Consider the following 22,144-nt stretch of genomic DNA (forward strand, 5'->3'; position numbering starts at 1 on the left):
CCTAAAGGTCATTTTTAAGAGAAAGGACTAATCTATTGATTTGACATGACAAGCAAATCAACCCACCTGCACTTTAAAAGGCTCCCCCACAATACGTAGAGGCTTATCAACGTTCCCTCCCTGAGAGCCATCTTGTATCAGGATCATTTTTACACCAGCTCGTTCCTGATGTTGAAACAAAAGGTGAAGATGTAATGAAGCACACATTGCCATAAAATCAACTTGAAATTACTATAAATGTATCGAACAGAAAATGAAAAATAACTTACTTGTAACTGTTTGATAGTCTCTCCTCCTTTACCAATAATTAAACCAGCTTTGCCTGCTGGGATCATTATTTCTTGTAAAGATCCATTCTGACCATTTGAATTGTCATGAAACTGACCAGGAGGTCCCCCACGCCCTCTAGAAACAATGTCATCTAACATCATCTTTGCTTTCCTAAGAAAATAGTGTGGAATCACATCAGTATGATAATTAAAATTCCTAGAACTAGTTTGGTTTATCAAGAACAAAGGAGGTTTACTCACTGCACAGCATCGGGTGATCCAGTCAAAGAAACAATCCTTTCTGGCATTCCTCCACTATCTAAAAGGTACTGAAGGTTAACACTCACAATTGCAATTTTAATTCAAACCCATTAAAAAAGGGATACAAAATCCAAATTTATCTTATGTTTCTAATAGAGCATGCAATGTTAAACGTCTTCAAATTCACTTTCATCTATTATGAAATTCTTAATTTTATTGGTATCTTGTTGAAAAGCAGGGGCATATGCTTAGGAGCCGGTCCATTTCTGGAGCACTAGATGGCAGCAGTTTTACAAGAATGTTATCCATTTGCAAGATCAGATGGCAGTACTATTTACTGCCATGTAGTGCTAGATGCCTACCTAGGTATCTTCAAAAAAAAAAAAAAAAAAAAGGGGGAACAAAGCAAATTTGACGTTTTACTTGCTTGCAATTATTTCTCTTATTGGCAGTGAGACCACAAAAACATTCATAAACTATGGGAAATACTTCACCTGGCCACAAGGAGGCAAAGCCACCCCAAACAGAACACTGAAATATCCCTCATCTCCTACCCCCTCAGTAGTTCAAGCTGAAAATGAGCAGACACATACAAGGGGTAAAAGAGGTGCCGTAACACTGCCGCCACTACACTATTTTAGGGCAGATTTGTGGACTCACTGTAAAGGAGTAAACTATTTTAGGTAAAACAAATTATTTTCTTTTTAATGGCAGGAGTCCAAAAATGTATTCATAACCTATTGTTAACCAATACAAATGCTAGTGAGCACAAAAATTTTAGGGAGGGAACGGTAGAGAAGATAGTCCTTAATTACTAGGCACCACTGTGTTAAGAACTTTTCTCCCAAAAGACCCATTGGCCAAGGCAAAAACATCAGATCTATAACATTTTGTTAAAGTATGTAAAGACCACCAGGAATCAGCCTTGTTAATCTGTTCAAATGAAGCATTATTCAGGAAGGCCCAATAAGTAGACAGCATGGTAGAATGTGCCATAATCTGGGATGGAGGCCGCTGAATCTCCTATGTAAGCCATGTGAATAAGACATTTTAGGCAGAAGGGTAACAGCTGTGGCTGTATGATCCTTGTGCTTACCAGTAAACAAAAAGGAAGATGAGACAAAATTCCTTAGAGTTAGTTTTATCTTCATGCTACCAACAACATCTAGGTTATGCAATAACCTCTCCTTTGAGGAAGGAGGATTGGGACAACAGTTTGATAGTGAGATGAAACAACCTATTTTTAAAAACCACGTCCTTGTCCGAAGTACAGCCTTATCTGAAAGTAACACCAGATAAGGTGGGTCACACTGGAAGGCAGAACATTTCGAAACTCTACAAGCAGGGGAAATAGCACTTCCAAGTTAATAAATTAAAGGGACACTCAAGTCAAAATAAACTTATGATTCAGATAGAACATGCATTTTTAAGACACTTTCCAATTTATCTCTTATCAAATTTTGCAGTCTTTATATTCACTTTCTAGGGGAACAAGCTCCTACTGAGCATGTGCACAAGCTGACAGGGTATACGTATACTAGTCTGTGGTTGGCTAATGCCTATCATGATGCAGGGGGCTGGACCATGGAAGAAATACATTTGTCATAAAAAAAAAAATAAATCTACTGCTTATTTGAAATTAAGAGTAAGTTCTATTGCCTTATCTTTTCTTTGCAGAAATGTTTTGTAGATGATCTATTTATATAGCCATAAAGTTTTTTTTTTTTTTTATTTAAATAACATTGCTCTGATTTTCAGACTCAGAACCAAAAAGTTTTATGAGAATACCGTCAGCTACCTACTCCAGCTTGCTCCCGTTTGTGTAAAGGGTCTTTTTATATGCAAAAGAAGGGGGAGGGTCTTATTCCCACTTGCAGTGGGCTTTACAGCTACCTTTTCAACAAAGCTAAACTGAGTGCTTCTAAGTAAGTTTTTAAACAGTTTTATACTGGATTTTTATATCAGTATCTGTGCATCTTATTCTTTATAGTAGTGTCTATGACATGCCGTTATAACAAAATGAGTGTATAGTGTCCCTTTAATTTATACAATTCTACTGCATTGAGTGGTCCTTTAATATCAACAGAATACATAGGCTCAAACGGAGCCTATTGAAGAAGCCTAGGAACAAGGTTAAGGCTCCATGAAGAAGCAAAAAAGGTGAGAACAGGTCTGATTTAAGCAAAAGCTTGAAAAAAAAAAAATATATATATATATATATAATTTATGCTTACCTGATAAATTTATTTCTCAGGTAGTGTAGTCAGTCCACGGGTCATCCATTACTTATGGGATTATATCTCTTCCCCAACAGGAAGTTGCAAGAGGATCACCCAAGCAGAGCTGCTATATAGCTCCTCCCCTCACATGTCATTCGACCGAAACAAGACGAGAAAGGAGAAACCATAGGGTGCAGTGGTGACTGGAGTTTAATTAAAATTTAGAACTGCCTTAAAAAACCGGGGCGGGCCGTGGACTGACTACACTACAAGAGAAATACATTTATCAGGTAAGCATGAATTATGTTTTCTCTTGTTAAGTGTAGTCAGTCCACGGGTCATCCATTACTTATGGGATACCAATACCAAAGCTAAAGTACACGGATGAAGGGAGGGACAAGGCAGGAACTTTAAACTGAAGGAACCACTACCTGAAGTACCTTTCTCCCAAAAATAGCCTCCGAAGAAGCAAAAGTGTCAAATTTGTAAAATTTTGAAAAGGTATGAAGTGAACACCAAGTCGCAGCCTTGCAAATCTGTTCAACAGAGGCCTCATTTTTAAAGGCCCAGGTGGAAGCCACAGCTCTAGTAGAATGAGCTGTAATCCTTTCAGGAGGCTGCTGTCCAGCAGTCTCATAGGCTAAACGTATTATGCTACGAAGCCAAAAGGAGAGAGAGGTAGCCGAAGCCTTTTGACCTCTCCTCTGTCCAGAGTAAACGACAAACAGAGAAGAAGTTTGCCGAAAATCTTTAGTTGCCTGCAAGTAGAACTTCAGAGCACGGACTACGTCTAAATTATGCAAAAGACGTTCCTTCTTTGGAGGATTAGGACATGATGGAACAACAATCTCTTGATTGATATTCTTGTTAGAAACAACCTTAGGTAAAAACCCAGGTTTAGTACGCAGAACTACCTTGTCTGAATGAAAGATCAGATAAGGAGAATCACAATGTAAGGCAGATAACTCAGAAACTCTTCGAGCCGAGGAAATAGCCATCAAAAACAGAACTTTCCAAGATAACAGCTTGATATCAATGGAATGAAGGGGTTCAAACGGAACTCCCTGAAGAACTTTAAGAACCAAGTTTAAGCTCCACGGGGGAGCAACAGTTTTAAACACAGGCTTAATCCTAACCAAAGCCTGACAAAATGCCTGGAACTTCTGCCAGACGCTTGTGTAGAAGAATGGACAGAGCAGAAATCTGTCCCTTTAACGAACTAGCGGATAAGCCCTTTTCTAAACCCTCTTGTAGAAAAGACAATATCCTAGGAATCCTGACCTTACTCCATGAGTAACTCTTGGATTCGCACCAATGTAAATATTTACGCCATATCTTATGGTAAATTCTTCAGGTAACAGGTTTCCTAGCCTGTATTAAGGTATCAATAACCGACTCCGAGAAGCCACGCTTTGATAGAATCAAGCGTTCAATCTCCATGCAGTCAGCCTCAGAGAAATTAGATTTGGATGGTTGAAAGGACCCTGAATTAGGTCCTGCCTCAGAGGCAGAGACCATGGTGGACAGGACGACATGTCCACTAGGTCTGCATACCAGGTCCTGCGTGGCCACGCAGGCGCTATCAGAATCACCGATGCTCTCCTGTTTGATCTTGGCAATCAGTCGAGGAAGCATCAAAAATGGTGGAAACACATAAGCCATGTTTAAAACCCAAGGGGCTGTCAGAGCATCTATCAGCACCGCTCCCGGGTCCCTGGTCCTGGATCCGTAACAAGGAAGCTTGGCATTCTGGTGAGACACCATGAGATCCAGATCTGGTTTGCCCCAACAATGAATCAGTTGAGCGAAGACCTCCGGATGAAGTTCCCACTCCCCCGGATGAAAAGTCTGGCGACTTAGGAAATCCGCCTCCCAGTTCTCCACGCCTGGGATGTGGATCGCTGACAGGTGGCAAGAGTGAGACTCTGCCCAGCGAATTATCTTTGAGACTTCCAACATCGCTAGGGAACTCCTGGTTCCTCCTTGATGATTGATGTAAGCCACAGTCGTGATGTTGTCCGACTGAAATCTGATGAACCCCAGAGTTGCTAACTGAGGCCAAGCCAGAAGAGCATTGAATATTGCTCTTAACTCCAAAATATTTATTGGGAGGAGTTTCTCCTCCTTTGTCCATGATCCCTGAGCCTTCAGGGAATTCCAGACTGCGCCCCAACCTAGAAGGCTGGCGTCTGTTGTTACAATCATCCAATCTGGCCTGCGAAAGGTCATCCCCTTGGACAGGTGGGGCAGAGAAAGCCACCATAACAGCGAATCTCTGGTCTCTTGATCCAGATTTAGTAGAGGGGACAAATCTGAGTAATCCCCATTCCACTGACTTAGCATGCACAATTGCAGCGGTCTGAGATGCAGGCGCGCAAATGGTACTATGTCCATTGCCGCTACCATTAAGCCGATTACTTCCATGCACCGAGCTACTGACGGGTGTGGAATGGAATGAAGGGCACGGCAAGCATTTAGAAGTTTTGATAACCTGGCCTCCGTCAGGTAAATTTTCATCTCTACAGAATCTATAAGAGTCCCTAGGAAGGGAACCCTTGTGAGTGGTAATAGAGAACTCTTTTCCACGTTCACCTTCCACCCATGCGACCTCAGAAATGCCAGAACTATCTCTGTATGAGACTTGGCAGTTTGAAAACTTGACGCTTGTATCAGAATGTCGTCTAGGTACGGAGCCACCGCTATGCCTCGCGGTCTTAGTACCGCCAGAAGTGAGCCCAGAACCTTTGTAAAGATTCTTGGAGCCGTAGCTAACCCGAAGGGAAGAGCTACAAACTGGTAATGCCTTTCTAGGAAGGCAAACCTTAGGTACCGATAATGATCCTTGTGCATCGGTATGTGAAGGTAGGCATCCTTTAAGTCCACTGTGGTCATGTACTGACCCTCTTGGATCATGGGTAGGATGGTCCGAATAGTTTCCATTTTGAATGATGGAACTCTTAGAAATTTGTTTAGGATTTTTAAGTCCAAGATTGGTCTGAAGGTTCCCTCTTTCTTGGGAACCACAAACAGATTTGAATAGAATCCTTGTCCGTGTTCCGTCCGCGGAACTGGGTGGATCACCCCCATTAGTAAGAGGTCTTGTACACAGCGTAGAAATGCCTCTTTCTTTATTTGGTTTGCTGATAACCTGGAAAGATGAAATCTCCCTTGCGGAGGAGAAGCTTTGAAGTCCAGAAGATATCCCTGAGATATGATCTCCAACGCCCAGGGATCCTGGACATCTCTTGCCCAAGCCTGGACGAAGAGAGACAGTCTGCCCCCCACTAGATCCGTTTCCGGATAGGGGGCCCTCTCTTCATGCTGTCTTAGGGGCAGCAGCAGGTTTTCTGGCCTGCTTGCCCTTGTTCCGGGACTGGTTAGTTTTCCAGCTTTGTCTGTAACGAGCAACAGCTCCTTCCTGTTTTGGAGCGGAGGAAGTTGATGCTGCTCCTGCCTTGAGGTTACGAAAGGCACGAAAATTAGACTGTTTAGCCTTTGATTTGGCCCTGTCCTGAGGCAGAGCATGGCCCTTACCTCCCGTAATGTCATCGATAATTTCTTTCAAGCCGGGCCCGAATAAGGTCTGCCCTTTGAAAGGAATATTAAGCAATTTAGATTTAGAAGTCACGTCAGCTGACCAGGATTTAAGCCATAGCGCTCTGCGCGCTTGGATGGCGAATCCGGAGTTCTTAGCCGTAAGTTTGGTTAAATGTAAGACGGCATCAGAAACAAATGCATTAGCTAGCTTAAGTGCTTTAAGCTTGTTTATAATTTCATCCAATGGAGCTGTGCGAATGGCCTCTTCCAGAGACTCAAACCAGAATGCCGCCGCAGCAGTGACAGGCGCAATGCATGCAAGGGGCTGTAAGATAAAACCTTGTTGAACAAACATTTTCTTAAGGTAACCTAATTTTTTATCCATTGGATCTGAAAAGGCACAACTATCCTCCACCGGAATAGTGGTACGCTTAGCTAAAGTAGAAACTGCTCCCTCCACCTTAGGGACCGTCTGCCATAAGTCTCGTGTGGTGGCGTCTATAGGAAACATTTTTCTAAATATGGGAGGAGGGGAAAAAGGCACACCGGGTCTATCCCACTCCTTGCTAATAATCTCTGTAAGGCTTTTAGGTATAGGAAACACGTCAGTACACACCGGTACCGCATAGTATCTATCCAACCTACAATTTTTCTGGAATTGCAACCGTGGTACAATCATTAAGAGCCGCTAATACCTCCCCTAGCAATATGCGGAGGTTCTCAAGCTTAAATTTAAAATTAGAAATCTCTGAATCCAGTCTCCCTGGATCAGATCCGTCACCCACAGAATGAAGCTCTCCGTCTTCATGTTCTGCAAATTGTGACGCAGTATCGGACATGGCTCACATCAGCGCGATCTGTCCTTAACCCAGAGCTATCACGCTTGCCTCTTAATTCTGGCAATTTAGATAATACTTCTGTCATAACAGTAGCCATGCCTTGCAAAGTGATTTGTAAGGGCCTCCCTGATGTACTTGGCGCCACGAAATCACACACCTCCTGAGCGGAAGGCGAAGGTACTGACACGTGAGGAGAGTTAGTCGGCATAACTTCCCCCTCGTTGTCTGGTGATAATTTCTTTACATGTAAAGACTGACTTTTATTTAAAGTAACATCAATACAATTGGTACACATATTTCTGTTGGGTTCCACATTGGCCTTCATACATAGTGAACAAACAGATTCATCTGTGTCAGACATGTTTAAACAGACTAGCAATGAGACTAGCAAGCTTGGAAAATACTTTTCAAATAAATTTACAAGCAATATAAAAAAACGCTACTGTGCCTTTAAGAAGCACAAAAAAAACTGTCAGTTGAAATAATGAACCAAATTAAGTTATAGCAACCAAATTTTTACAGTAAATGTATTACTGGGATTGCACCCACCAGCAAATGGATGATTAACCCCTTAATACACAAAAAACGGATAACAATTTAATAATTAAAGTTTTTATCACAGTCAAATACACTGTCGCAGGTCTGCTGTGACTGATTACCTCCCTCAAAATGAATTTTGAAGACCCCTGAGCTCTCTAGAGACGTCCTGGATCATGGAGGATGAAGTAGGAAGATTGTGACTGAATTTTTACTGCGCAAAAAAGCGCTAATAGGTCCCTCCCACTCATATCACAACAGTGGGGAAGCTCAGTTAACTGTTTCTATGCAGAAACAAAAGTTAGCCATGTGGTAAAAATCATGCCCCAATAAGTTTTCACCAAGTACCTCACAAAAAACGATTAACATGCCAGTAAACATTTTGAACATACATTTTAAAAGTTATGAAGTGTTATTAATAAGCCTGCTACCAGCCGCTTTTACTGCAGTTAAGGCTCATACATTACTTCAGTATTTACAGTATTTTCTGAGTCAAATTCCATAACCCAAAAAAAATACTTCAGTGTACACACACTCATCAGCCTAATACCAGTCGCTACCACTGCATTTAAGACTGAAATTACATTACATTGGTATCAGCAGTATTTTCTCAGTCAATTCCATTGCTTAGAAAAATAATTAACTGCACATACCTCGTTTGCAGGGGGCCCTGCATGCTATTCCCTTTTTCTGAAGTTACCTCACTCCTCAGAATGTGCGAGAACAGCCAGTGGATCTTAGTTACGTCTGCTAAGATCATAGAAAACGCAGGCAGATTCTTCTTCTAATGCTGCCTGAGAACAAACAGCACACTCCGGTGCCATTTAAAATAACAAACTTTTGATTGAAGAAATAAACTAAGTTTATAAACACCACAGACCTCTCACAACGACCTATCTTTAGTTAGGTTGCAAGAGAATGACTGGATATGACATGTGAGGGGAGGAGCTATATAGCACCTCTGCTTGGGTGATCCTCTTGCAACTTCCTGTTGGGGAAGAGATATAATCCCATAAGTAATGGATGACCCGTGGACTGACTACACTTAAGAGAAAAAAAAAAAAAAAAAAAAAAAAAAACTACTGAACATCTGACAAGAGCCAACTTCTTATGCAAAACAGAAAGTGCAGAAAACTGACCTTTAAGAGGACTGTCCAACAGGCCTTTCTGCAAAACATCCTGAACAAAAACTGCAGAATGTGGGATCGTCCTTGTGCCAAGGAAACCCATGCTGCACATGAGATAAGCCCCCCCCCCCACACCTAATGGTAAATACATCTAGTAACAGGCTTGGGTACCTGAATGAGTGCATCAATCACTCCCTCAGAGAATCCTCTCAAACAAAATCTGTTCAATTTTCATGGTCAGCCTCAGAGAATCTAGATTGATAGGACACCGCCAAAAGACTGGCCATTGAGGCAACCGCCACGGAGGAGCAGACATTCTAACTAGGTCTGTATACCAAGTCTTGCGTGGCCACGGAGAAGCCAATAGAATTGCTGAAATTCCCTTGTGTAATTCGAGCTACCACACGAGGAAGCAGAATCAAAATGCCAAGGACACCGCCAAGCCATCCACCAATTTCGCCTGAGGATCTCTCAATCTTGACCCGTATCTCAGTTGTTTGAAATATCTGATGGCGTCCCAGCTCAATGCCAGACACCCCCCCCACTTACCCATGATCTCGTAACTTCCTGGTTTAGGGACCATTGCTCAGGGTGAAGAGTCTGCATGCTCAGAAAATCTGCTTCCCAGTTCTCCCCACATGGAATGTAGATGGCCGATATCTGACATTGGTATTTCTCTGCCCATTGAAGACTACGAGACACCTCCTGCATCGCCAGAGCTGTGAAATCCATGGATGTGATGTACGATTGGAAACTAATAACGGACGGAACATACTTGAAACCATGACAGGAGAGCATTGAAGACATAGCACTCCTGTCTTGTTCGGACGAAACGAGTAAAAAATGTCCTACAGGGCATCCCTTAGCTCTAGATCATTTATAAATTCACCCAATCAACAAGTGCTATCCAGGGTACTGAAACAAAAACAACTTAGATGCCTTTTTCAAATAAAGATAGCAAGACAAAAGAAAAAAAATAGGAGTAAATTAGAAAGTTGCATGCTATATCTGAATCATGAAAGAAAAAAAATTGGCTTCAGTGTCCCTTTAACCATTCTTTTCCCTACAAGTGGGATTGCATTAAGGGCAGCAGAAAAAGCAGATTTTAACCGGGGGTGCAAAATCACGGGCAAATTTACAAGAGTAGTCACAGAAAAATGGTAGAGCAGATAGTCCCAGTTTGTGGCTGTATCACTGGCTAATCTGGGCACACAGAGGTCTGCGAGTCCGCAGAACATCTAAGTATCAATAGGGATGGCAGGGATACGTCAATACCAGGGCCTCCTGAAAGCGGCTGCTTAACAGATGTAAAGCTTAAGCTGCATAGTTGAGGAGGGAAACACACAGTATGTTACTTGCATTGCATGAATTTATTAGACTAAAAGGATTAGAACATGTCTCCGCTTGACTAGGTTCAAGCATAGAATCCTCCATACTGACAATGGGGGGGTAGTAAACAGATGGCGGAAAAAAAAAAAAAAAATATTTACTCAAATGCTCCATCAGAGGTGCTTCACCTCCGAGGCAGGCTGAGACTACCATGCTGCTGCTCCAAAGCGGCACACTAGCTGCAAGATGGAAACTATGCCAAAACTGCCTGCAGCAGGAGTTGTCACCACGACCACCGCAGCAGGCCTTATGCGTAGACTGATCGCTTGTCTGCAGTGCGTATTAATGTTTCTTTGTAAGAGCCCAATACCAAACGAGGGCTTTTGGGGTCGTAAGACCATCTTTAATGTCATCTGACAGTGGCGCGCACCAGGTACGAACAGCAAGTACAGTTGAAGGACCTGGTGCCACTTTTGAGCAGATGGCCCTACCAATTCTCCTCTGAAATAGACCTGTTGTAAAAGGCCTCTTGTATTGTCCAGAATTGCCTATAAGATTGTGCTTAATGAGTTTAACTAACCCCATACTGACCCTTGGTTCTATTGTTAGAGAAACTGGCTTAATGGCAATCCGATTATAAAAACTCCTGAGGCAACAAGCCATTATAGTATAGTGTAGAGCAGGGGTGTCCAAACTTTGCTCTCGAGAGGTTTTGGAACTACATTTCTCATGATGCTCAGCTAGATAAAATGCTGGCTGAGCATCATGGGAAATGTAGTTCCAAAACCTCTGGAGAGCAAAGTTTGGACACCCCTGGTGTAGAGCAAATAGGACTTACCCCTCTTCTGTTCTGGAGAGCCCTGTAACAAAGGAAAATCAGTGTATCCAACACAGTTTGCCTAAAAAGGAGGATAGCATGGTTAAGCTGGAGGAGGGATTGGAACTTCCCTGCGACAGCCAGTAGCTAGCACATACCAGAACTCCACTAAGAATGACATGGCTTACAACAACTCCCCTGTGCTCTCTTGCTGGAAACTACCAATTGAGAGCATAATCATATTTAGCAGAGTATGTCTATGCTAACCTCCATAAAATGAGGCAAAGAACCACTGGGAGGAATATTTAATGCTCAGTTTGGGTTGACTTTTCCTCCTCCTGGTGGGCAGGTGAAGAATTTCCCATATGTTTTGAATGACTTTGTGGCTACTCTGTGCCATTAGAAGGAAATTGTATGCTCTGAATTACACAAAAAAAAAAAAAAAAAATCACATCCCTTTAACTGAATTCACTTACAATAAAAAAATTTTTTAAAAAAATACACAAAAAACACTACACAATATCTGTATAAATGGGAAAGAGTAGACTTGTACTAGTCAGTGTAGTGTGTTTTGTAGCATTCAAGTCTAGTGCAATTACTCACTCATTTTAGTAGTACATTTCTTACCTGGGGAAATTTGTACTTTACAACCAGAATCCTGCTGTATTTTGTTTATTTGCTCCCCACCACGGCCAATAACTGAAAGAAACATGGGAAAATAAAGTTTATTTTATTTGGTAACAAACACAAAAGATTACCAGTGCTTCATGCTTAATTTACAAAGAGCTGAGATTCCCATGGAAATCCATAAAGAAGCACTGAATGTTACAAAGATAGATATTTCTATTTAAAAAAAAGAAGCTGAAAACCCATGAAACTTAGGAGCCAGGAAAGGAATTGCTAAGCCTATTTTGTGAAATTCTATATAGAATTCTTTGGTGCAAAGCAAGATACATGGATGAGTTTTGGAAAGGGGTATGAGCATGCACACATTACCATAAAAAGAGACAGTCTACAATATAATTTTTATTGTTTTAAAAAGATAGATAAATCCCTTTATTACCTCGTTTTGCATAACCAGTTATATTTACCTTGTATCTAAGCATCTGACAGCCCCCTGATCACATTTAAAGGGACATTAAAACCCACACACATACCTCTGCAATATACTTAATTTTGTCCCCTTTCCCAATAATTCCATATTTAAATTGTGAGCTTTTCAGTTCCCGTTAGAAATGGAAGTTCAGAGCACTTCTATTCCACACAGCCTCTAATTGGCCACAGCAGAGAAAGTAACCTAAGTTACAACATAGTAAAAAAAAATTCAGACTAATCTTTTCTTTGACTGCATCATATGTTGCATTTATTTAGAGTTTAATGTCCCTTTAACATTTAGCACAACACAGCACTTAATGAATGTCAATAGATAATAAAATCATAAGTCTCCTGTAGTGAAAAGCTTAAAAAAAAAAAATAAGTATGTGATAAGAGGCTGTCTATAGTGGCTTAGAAACAGGCAGACAGCTTTGCACAACCAGCATGGTTATATTAATATACTTTATAACATTTAAGCCTGAGGAATATAAAGGCATTATCCATTTTTTTTTTTTTAAACAGATTTAGTGTAGAATGTCCCTTTAAAAACAATTTTGGAACCTAAATTGCACTGCAGGTATCTTAAGGAGAGTTGCTGCAACACATATGCTAAACCATCAGCACAGAAAAGCAATGAAAGCCAACTTTCAACATGGCAGCACCCATGACTAGGAGTATACAGGAAATAACCTCAATATTTATGCTTATAAAATGCATTTAGCATTTAATATCCCCTTAAGGGATATTAACCAAATTTTTTCTTTCGTGATTCAGATAGAGCATGACATTTTAAGCAACTTGCTAATTTACTCCTATTATCAAATTTTCTTCATTCTCTTGGTATTTGTTTAAAATGCATGAATGTAAGTTTAGATTCCAGCCCATTTTTGGTGAACAACCTGGGCTGTCCTTGTGAATTGGTGGATAAATTCATCCACCAATAAAAGTGCTATTCAGAGTCTGAACAAAAAAAAAAAAAGCTTAGATGCCTTTTTCAAATAACGATAGTAATAGTAAGAACAAAGAAAAGTTGATAACAGGAGTAAACTAGAAAGTTGCTTAAAATTGCATGCTCTATCTGAATCACGAAAGAAAAAAAAAAATTGGGTTCAGTGTCCCTTTAAGTTAATTTCCCCCCCATGTAGGAAATTCATATTGTGGCTAAGACTCTTTTCTCTAAGCAATTTCTACTGATCAAGTATAATCTAAATTTTAAAGATCATGAACAGAAGTTAGATATGAAAAAAAATGATTTACAAATAACAGCTTCCATATGGTTCCTAGCATACACTACAAGAAGGAAAAACCAAAAAACAAACAAAAAACAAGACCTTTGCAGTGGGATTGAGAAACAGCCCATTTCAACCAACATCACTTTTACATCAGGTAGATAGGCAATGCTTTGTCGAAAGGCTGAAGGCAACTTTAGTATACATGAAGGATGGGGTCTACTAGTCTGTGCAAAAAGGCTGGCTGCAATATCCTAAAATAATGACAATTTATGAATTAACTGAAATTTTACATAGCATTACTGCCAAATAATGACTGTACTGCAAGGCCAATCAAACTTTAGTATTATGGTATTTAAAAATCTTGCATTCTGATGTAGCTATGTTGACGCTCATTTTGTTAGCTGTTCTTAGAAGTGTACAAAATCTGAAGGGGGGGGGGGGGGGATACTTACTGAGTCCCACCATCCCATCTGGCACTCTGTACTCCTCTGTACAAGTTGATCTGGAAATAAAGAGATTGCAAAATAAAGAGATTGCAAAATAAAACTGGAGCTTTTTTTATATAAAAGATTTACAGGTGTGGTACACAAGCAGCATAACATCTTACCTAGGAGGATGAACTGGGGCAAGTGGTGGTGCAATTGCTAGAAAAAAAACAAAAAATTGTCAGATTAACTTACTAAAGAAGGTGAATAATTTATCAAAATGTGGTAAGCCTATTTGCTTTTAACATCATGTGTCAGATTCTAAAGGGACACTGTACAATAACATTGGTTACCCCTTAAAGTGAATGTAAATTGTGATGTTAAAGTGACCGGTTTTTAAAACCAGGCACTTTAAGTCATCAAAATTTACATTCCACTCTTTGTGAAAAAACTTTTTTAATCTTGACAGCCGCTCCAGCTTCCCCCGGTAGTCGCAAGCCTCTTCCCCCCAGTCTGATTCAACGCTGTGATTTGAGGAAGCTGGATTCCTCATCTTAGACCCAGAAAGAGGCTTTGCGACGGGCGGAGGAAGCGATGCAGCTGCTGTCAAGATTAAAAAGGTAAGTAATTTCACAAGACGAGTGAAATGTAAATTGATTAAAGTGCCCCTGTTTTTAAACAAATATTTAAAAACCGGGCACTTTTGCATCAAAATTTACATTCACTTTAAGGTGTAATAAAATAATTGTTCTACCTACTGGAGTGTTAAATGTATGGAAATATGTTCCTTCATGTTTCTTTTTGAATTGTTATAGCTGGTTTTGCACATCAAAACCATCACCTGTTCTAAGGGACATGCCCAAAAAAAATGCAATGAGCCTGCAGGTAAAGCAGACCAGCTAATGTTATTTATGTCTAAACAGTTATGAATTGAAAAGCTAATTATGGCTGGTCACAACCAAATATTTCAGATTAAAGGCATATGAAAACAATGTTGACCTGATGAATTTTCTTTCTTGGCAGTGAGTCCAGGAAATCCATTCATAACCTATGGGAAATAATTCACATGGCCACAAGGAGGAGGCAAAGACATCCCAAACAAAGCATTAAGTATCCCCTCCCACTTCTCCTACCCCCAGTAGTTCAAGCTGAGTATAAGGAAAAGTAGGAGGTAAAAGGGGTACAGAAGTGCCATAAGACTGCCACTACTACATTTTAGGGCAGGTTAATGGACTCACTGCTAAGAAAATAAATTGGGTAAGTATAAAATTGTTTTCTTTCTAATTGGGTAAGCATAAAATTAGGTTCTCTTTCTAATGGCAATGAATCCACGAAATACAACAATCTCTTGATTAATATTGAGCGAGTTGAGCTGGGGAATATAAAAAGGCATTATCCATCTTTGTCTGCAGTACAGCCTTACCCAAATGAAACGGATAAAGCGGATGATACTGGAGGGCAGACAATTCAGATACTCTACTAGCAGAGGAATAAACATTTTCCAAGTTAGAAACTTATCAATAGAATGCATAGGCTCAAACTGAGCCTGTTGAACTCTAAGAAAAAAAAAAGATTAAGGCTTCATGGAGGAGCAAAAGGTTTGAAAACAGGTCTGATTCTAGTGATAGCTTGGTAAACAAGCAAACTTCACATGCAGCGAAACAGAAAGAGCAGAAATTAACTAGCTGACAGGCCCTTCTCTAAACTATCCTGTAAAAACTGAAGGATACTTGAGGACTTCACCTTGTGCCAAGGGAACCCAGTTCCCACACCAAGACAGGTAAGACCTCCACACCTTTTGGTAAATAAGTCTGATAATGGACTTTCTAGTCTAAACAAGAGTATCAATCACAGTCTTAGGGAATCTCTTCTGGAACAAAAGTGATGAGTGATGCGGGTGATCTCACAAAACACCTCCTGGTTTAGCAACCATACCCTGTAGTGCAGAGTCTGCCTGACTCAAAAATCTGCTTCCAATTGTCCATGCCTGGAATATGGATAGCTGAAATTTCGCATTCATGTCTGTCCACTCAAGGATACAAGACACTTCCTGGATCGCCAGAGAATAAAGTTCCGCCCTGGAGTTTGACAGGCTAACAAAGTGATATTATGCAACTAGGGCCACAACTGAAGAGCGTTGAATATGGCCCACAGTTACAGAAAGTTTATTGAAAGGATCGCTTCCTAAAGGCCTCAGGTCCCCTGAGTTACCAAAGACCTCCGAACAGCACCACAGCCCATCAAACTTGCATCTGTTTATAAGATCTCCCCGGGGATGTAGAAAGTACATGCCCTGGAGAAAAACAGTTCCTTAAACAGCCACCAGGATAGAGACTCTTGTCAATGGACAAGCGATACCCTTTCCATTGATTGAGTATACATAACTGAAGAGGTCTCAGAAAGTGAGCAAAGAGAAATGGTATCCAAAGCAGTTACCAAAAGACTGACCTCCTCCATGCATTAAGCCACCGAAGGTCAAGAAGTGGCTAAAAGAAAACAGCAGATAGCCTGAAGCCTCTCCCTGCATTGATCTGACAATATATGATGATCCCTAGGACATACACTCTTGTTTTGGAAACTAGAGCTCTTCCTAGATTCAAGTTCCAGCCATACGTCCAATGATACCAAAGTAACCACTCAGAATTTGCTAAATGTAAAGATTGCCCTGAACCAAGATTTTGTCCAAGTATGGCGCCACAGCAATCCAACTACTGCAAGGAAGGCCCCTAGAACTTATGTAAAGATCCTGGGAGCCATAACTAGACCAAATGGAATCGAGCTCTGAACCGGTAATGCTTGTCCAGAAAAGCAAAAACACGTAGGTACTGGAATGATCTTGTAGAATAGGAATGTGAAGATATGCATTCTTCAGATCTAGGTTATTCTTCATGACTGACGCTCCTGCACGAGGTTAAGAATGAACCTTGTCTCAATTTGAAGGAAGGTAAACCTTAAAGTGAAAGTCAACCATAGTGTTTTCTGAAACGCTAGGGTTGACTGTTGAAACAAATAAAGGGCACTTTCATTCATTATGTACAAGATACTTTTTTTTTTTAAAGCCAAGGTGATGTTTTCACCTTTTAGAAAATAGCCATGCAGTAAATCCGGTTTGGCGCCAATAGGAGCCGGATCTACCGCACGGCTATTTTCTAAGAGGTGAAAATGTCACCTAGCAAAATATTTTTTGGCTGTGGGCTGCTGTAGCAGCCAAGTACCACCAACGGTTGAAACGAAAAGGCACTTTCATGCATGAAGTATAAGATACTTTATGCAGTAAGTGCCCTTTATTTGTTTCAACAGTCAACCCTAGCGTTTCAAAAACGGTATGGTTGACTCACTTTAATTTGTTGAGGCAATTCAGTTCTTAAATGGGAACAATGAATAGGTTTGAATAAAATCCTTCTCCCCTCCCTGCCAGGAGTACAGGGACAACAACCCCCATTAGATACCAATCATCTACACAGCAGTGGAAAGCTGTTCCCTATCCAAGATTCACCAAAATCTTTGAAGGGAGTAACTTTCACCATAGAGGACAAGATCGGAAAACTATTTTGTATCCTCGAGATACAGCCCAGAATACTCTGTTCCTGAATGGCCTGAGTCCAAACCTTCTGAAACAGAGATAATGCCTAAGCACTATCAAAGATAAGATATGGTTATTTGCAAAGAAATAAAATAGTACTGCCGATATAAAAGATTGAGAACTGGAACTGCAGATAACTACCAGATAAGAAAATAGTTTCACAAAAAGCACTTAGTGAAGGTACCTTGACGCTGATACAGAATCCAATTCTTTGTAAATGAATGGGACTTTAATTCATCATTTTTTACAATATTACTTCCAACTCCAGTAACTTCAATTCCCTCCCCCCCGATTTTCACAATCAACCAGTTTACTTTTAGTCACGTTTTTAGGCGGTCGTGACCTTACATCATCCGCCAACTCGGTGTACTGCGCATGTGCTAGAGTATTTCTTCTTCAGAGTACACACGTGTTCTAGTTTCGCGCATGCGTACTTGTTCTGCTTAAGGTCGCTTGTTCTAGGTGAAGGGAGATGGGTGTGCTAAGAATCGCGCATGCGCAGTTACAACACTCATCGTGAACACGCTTCTGCTGTTACTGAACCTAGTTTTTTTCTTTTGCGATTCAGATAGGAGTAAATTGGAAAGTTGCTTAAAATTGCATGCTCTATTATCAATTTTTCTTCATTCTCTAGGTATCTTACAAGCCAGCCCATTTTTGGTTTAGAACACTGGATAGCAGTTGCTGATTGCATTTAGTCAATCAGGAAGCGCTACCCAGGTGCTGAACCAAGGATGAGCCGGCTTGTGAACTTACCTTTCTCCTTTTTCAAATAAAGATAGCAAGAGATGAAAAAATAGCAGTAAATTAGAAAATTGCATGCTCTATCTAAATCACAAAAGAAAAAGAAAAATTTTGTTCAGTATCCCTTTAAGTATATTAAAAACATTGACAATGTTGATAAAATACCAGTTAAAGGGCCATAATACCCAAATGTTTAAACACTTGAAAGTGATGCAGCATAGCTGTAAAAAGCCGACTAGAAAATCTCCTGAACATCTCTATGTAAAAAAACAAAATTTATGCTTACCTGATAAATTCCTTTCTCCTGTAGTGTGGTCAGTCCACGGGTCATCATTACTTCAGGGATATTAACTCCTCCCCAACAGGAAGTGCAAGAGGATCACCCAGCAGAGCTGCTATATAGCTCCTCCCCTCTACGTCACACCCAGTCATTCGACCGAGAACCAACGAGAAAGGAGAAGCCAAAGGGTGCAGTGGTGACTGGAGTATAATTTAAAAATTTAGACCTGCCATAAAAACAGGGCGGGCCGTGGACTGACCACACAACAGGAGAAAGGAATTTATCAGGTAAGCATAAATTTTGTTTTCTCCTGTTAAGTGTGGTCAGTCCACGGGTCATCATTACTTCTGGGATACCAATACCAAAGCTAAAGTACACGGATGACGGGAGGGACAGGCAGGCTCTTTATACGGAAGGAACCACTGCCTGAAGAACCTCTCTCCCAAAAACAGCCTCCGAAGAAGCAAAAGTGTCAAATTTGTCAAATTTGTAAAAAGTATGAAGAGAAGACCAAGTTGCAGCCTTGCAAATCTGTTCAACAGAAGCCTCATTCTTAAAGGCCCAAGTGGAAGCCACAGCTCTAGTAGAATGAGCTGTAATTCTTTCAGGAGGCTGCTGTCCAGCAGTCTCATAAGCTGAACGTATTATACTACGAAGCCAAAAAGAGAGAGAGGTAGCAGAAGCTTTTTGACCTCTCCTCTGACAAGAATAAACGACAAACAGGGAAGACGGTCGAAAATCCTTAGTTGCCTGTAGATAAAATTTCAGGGCACGGACTACATCTAGATTGTGTAGAAGACGTTCCTTCTTCGAAGAAGGATTAGGACACAAAGATGGAACAACAATCTCTTGATTGATATTCCTGTTAGTGACTACCTTAGGTAAGAACCCAGGTTTAGTACGCAGAACTACCTTGTCTGAATGAAAAATCAGATAAGGAGAATCACAATGTAAGGCAGATAACTCAGAGACTCTTCGAGCCGAGGAAATAGCCATTAAATACAGAACTTTCCAAGATAACAATTTGATATCAATGGAATGAAGGGGTTCAAACGGAACACCCTGTAAAACATTAAGAACTAAGTTCAAACTCCATGGTGGAGCAACAGTTTTAAACACAGGCTTAATCCTGACCAAAGCCTGACAAAAGGTCTGAACGTCTGGAACCTCTGACAGACGTTTGTGTAAAAGAATGGACAGAGCTGAAATCTGTCCCTTTAAGGAACTAGCAGATAAACCCTTTTCTAAACCTTCTTGTAGAAAAGACAATATCCTAGGAATCCTAACCTTACTCCATGAGTAACTCTTGGATTCGCACCAATATAAGTATTTACGCCATATTTTATGGTAAATCTTTCTGGTAACAGGCTTCCTAGCCTGTATTAAGGTATCAATTACTGACTCAGAAAAACCACGTTTTGATAAAATCAAGCGTTCAATTTCCAAGCAGTCAGCTTCAGAGAAATTAGATTTTGATGTTTGAAGGGACCCTGGATCAGAAGGTCCTGTCTCAGAGGCAGAGACCAAGGTGAACAGGATGACATGTCCACTAGATCTGCATACCAAGTCCTGCGTGGACACGCAGGCGCCATTAGAATCACCGATGCTCTCTCCTGTTTGATTCTGGCAATCAACCGAGGAAGCATCGGGAAGGGTGGAAACACATAAGCCATCCCGAAGGTCCAAGGTGCTGTCAAGGCATCTATCAGGACCGCTCCCGGATCCCTGGATCTGGACACGTAACAAGGAAGCTTGGCGTTCTGTCGAGACGCCATGAGATCTATCTCTGGTTTGCCCCAACGTCGAAGTATTTGGGCAAAGACCTCCGGATGAAGTTCCCACTCCCCCGGATGAAAAGTCTGACGACTTAGGAAATCCGCCTCCCAGTTCTCCACTCCCGGGATGTGGATTGCTGACAGGTGGCAAGAGTGAGACTCTGCCCAGCGAATTATCTTTGATACTTCCATCATCGCTAGGGAGCTTCTTGTTCCTCCTTGATGGTTGATGTAAGCTACAGTCGTGATGTTGTCCGACTGAAACCTGATGAACCCCCGAGTTGTTAACTGGGGCCAAGCCAGAAGGGCATTGAGAACTGCTCTCAATTCCAGAATGTTTATTGGCAGGAGACTCTCCTCCTGAGTCCATGATCCCTGAGCCTTCAGAGAATTCCAGACAGCGCCCCAACCTAGTAGGCTGGCGTCTGTTACAATTGTCCAATCTGGCCTGCTGAATGGCATCCCCCTGGACAGATGTGGCCGAGAAAGCCACCATAGAAGAGAATTTCTGGTCTCTTGATCCAGATTCAGAGTAGGGGACAAATCTGAGTAATCCCCATTCCACTGACTTAGCATGCACAATTGCAGCGGTCTGAGATGTAGGCGTGCAAAGGGTACTATGTCCATTGCCGCTACCATTAAGCCGATCAACTCCATGCATTGAGCTACTGACGGGTGTTGAATGGAATGGAGGACACGGCATGCATTTTGAAGCTTTGTTAACCTGTCTTCTGTCAGGTAGATCTTCATTTCTACAGAATCTATAAGAGTCCCTAAGAAGGGAACTCTTGTGAGTGGAAAGAGAGAACTCTTCTTTTCGTTCACCTTCCATCCATGCGACCTTAGAAATGCCAGTACTAACTCTGTATGAGACTTGGCAGTTTGAAAGCTTGAAGCTTGTATCAGAATGTCGTCTAGGTACGGAGCTACCAAAATTCCTCGCGGTCTTAGTACCGCCAGAAGAGCACCCAGAACCTTTGTGAAGATTCTTGGAGCCGTAGCCAATCCGAATGGAAGAGCTACAAACTGGTAATGCCTGTCTAGGAAGGCAAACCTTAGATACCGGTAATGATCTTTGTGAATCGGTATGTGAAGGTAAGCATCCTTTAAATCCACTGTGGTCATGTACTGACCCTTTTGGATCATGGGTAGGATTGTCCGAATAGTTTCCATTTTGAACGATGGAACTCTTAGGAATTTGTTTAGGATCTTTAAATCCAAGATCGGCCTGAAGGTTCCCTCTTTTTTGGGAACCACAAACAGATTTGAGTAAAACCCCTGTCCATGTTCCGACCGCGGAACCGGATGGATCACTCCCATTAGTAAAAGATCTTGTACACAGCGTAGGAACGCCTCTTTCTTTATTTGGTTTGTTGACAACCTTGACAGATGAAATCTCCCTTTTGGGGGAGAGGATTTGAAGTCCAGAAGATATCCCTGAGATATGATCTCTAACGCCCAGGGATCCTGGACATCTCTTGCCCAAGCCTGGGCGAAGAGAGAAAGTCTGCCCCCCACTAGATCCGTTCCCGGATCGGGGGCCCTTGATTCATGCTGTCTTAGGGGCAGCAGCAGGTTTTCTGGCCTGCTTGCCCTTGTTCCAGGACTGGTTAGGTCTCCAGCCTTGTCTGTAGCGAGCAACAGCTCCTTCCTGTTTTGGAACAGAGGAAGTTGATGCTGCTCCTGCCTTGAAATTACGAAAGGAACGAAAATTAGACTGTCTAGCCTTAGGTTTGGCTCTGTCTTGAGGCAGGGCATGGCCTTTACCTCCTGTAATGTCAGCGATAATTTCTTTCAAACCGGGACCAAATAAGGTCTGCACTTTGAAAGGTATGTTAAGTAACTTAGATTTAGAAGCAACGTCAGCTGACCAGGATTTTAGCCACAGTGCTCTGCGTGCCTGAATGGCGAATCCGGAATTCTTAGCCGTAAGTTTTGTTACATGTACTACGGCATCTGAAACAAATGAATTAGCTAGCTTAAGTGTTTTAAGCTTGCTTGAAATCTCATCTATAGTTATTGAGTCAAGAGTCTCTTCCAGGGACTCGGACCAAAAAGCAGCCGAGACAAACGCA

At 41.4% G+C, this 22,144-nt stretch overlaps 1 protein-coding gene across 3 annotated transcripts in view; it reads right to left on the minus strand.

Moving 5' to 3' along the window:
* KHSRP (KH-type splicing regulatory protein) overlaps window positions 1-22,144 on the minus strand; it is a 94,611-nt gene that overhangs the window by 53,586 nt on the left and 18,881 nt on the right. For all 3 annotated transcript variants that reach the window (XM_053718228.1, XM_053718227.1, XM_053718229.1), the window contains 6 exons: window positions 13,870-13,906; window positions 13,715-13,764; window positions 11,563-11,634; window positions 531-588; window positions 270-441; window positions 67-165 (listed from right to left, as the gene is read on the minus strand). In XM_053718228.1, the coding sequence (XP_053574203.1) occupies window positions 67-165; window positions 270-441; window positions 531-588; window positions 11,563-11,634; window positions 13,715-13,764; window positions 13,870-13,906 (488 nt within the window). The remainder of the gene's footprint in view (window positions 1-66; window positions 166-269; window positions 442-530; window positions 589-11,562; window positions 11,635-13,714; window positions 13,765-13,869; window positions 13,907-22,144) is intronic.

Source organism: Bombina bombina, chromosome 6 (genome assembly GCF_027579735.1).
Source record: "Bombina bombina isolate aBomBom1 chromosome 6, aBomBom1.pri, whole genome shotgun sequence".
Classification (NCBI taxonomy): Eukaryota; Metazoa; Chordata; class Amphibia; order Anura; family Bombinatoridae; genus Bombina; species Bombina bombina.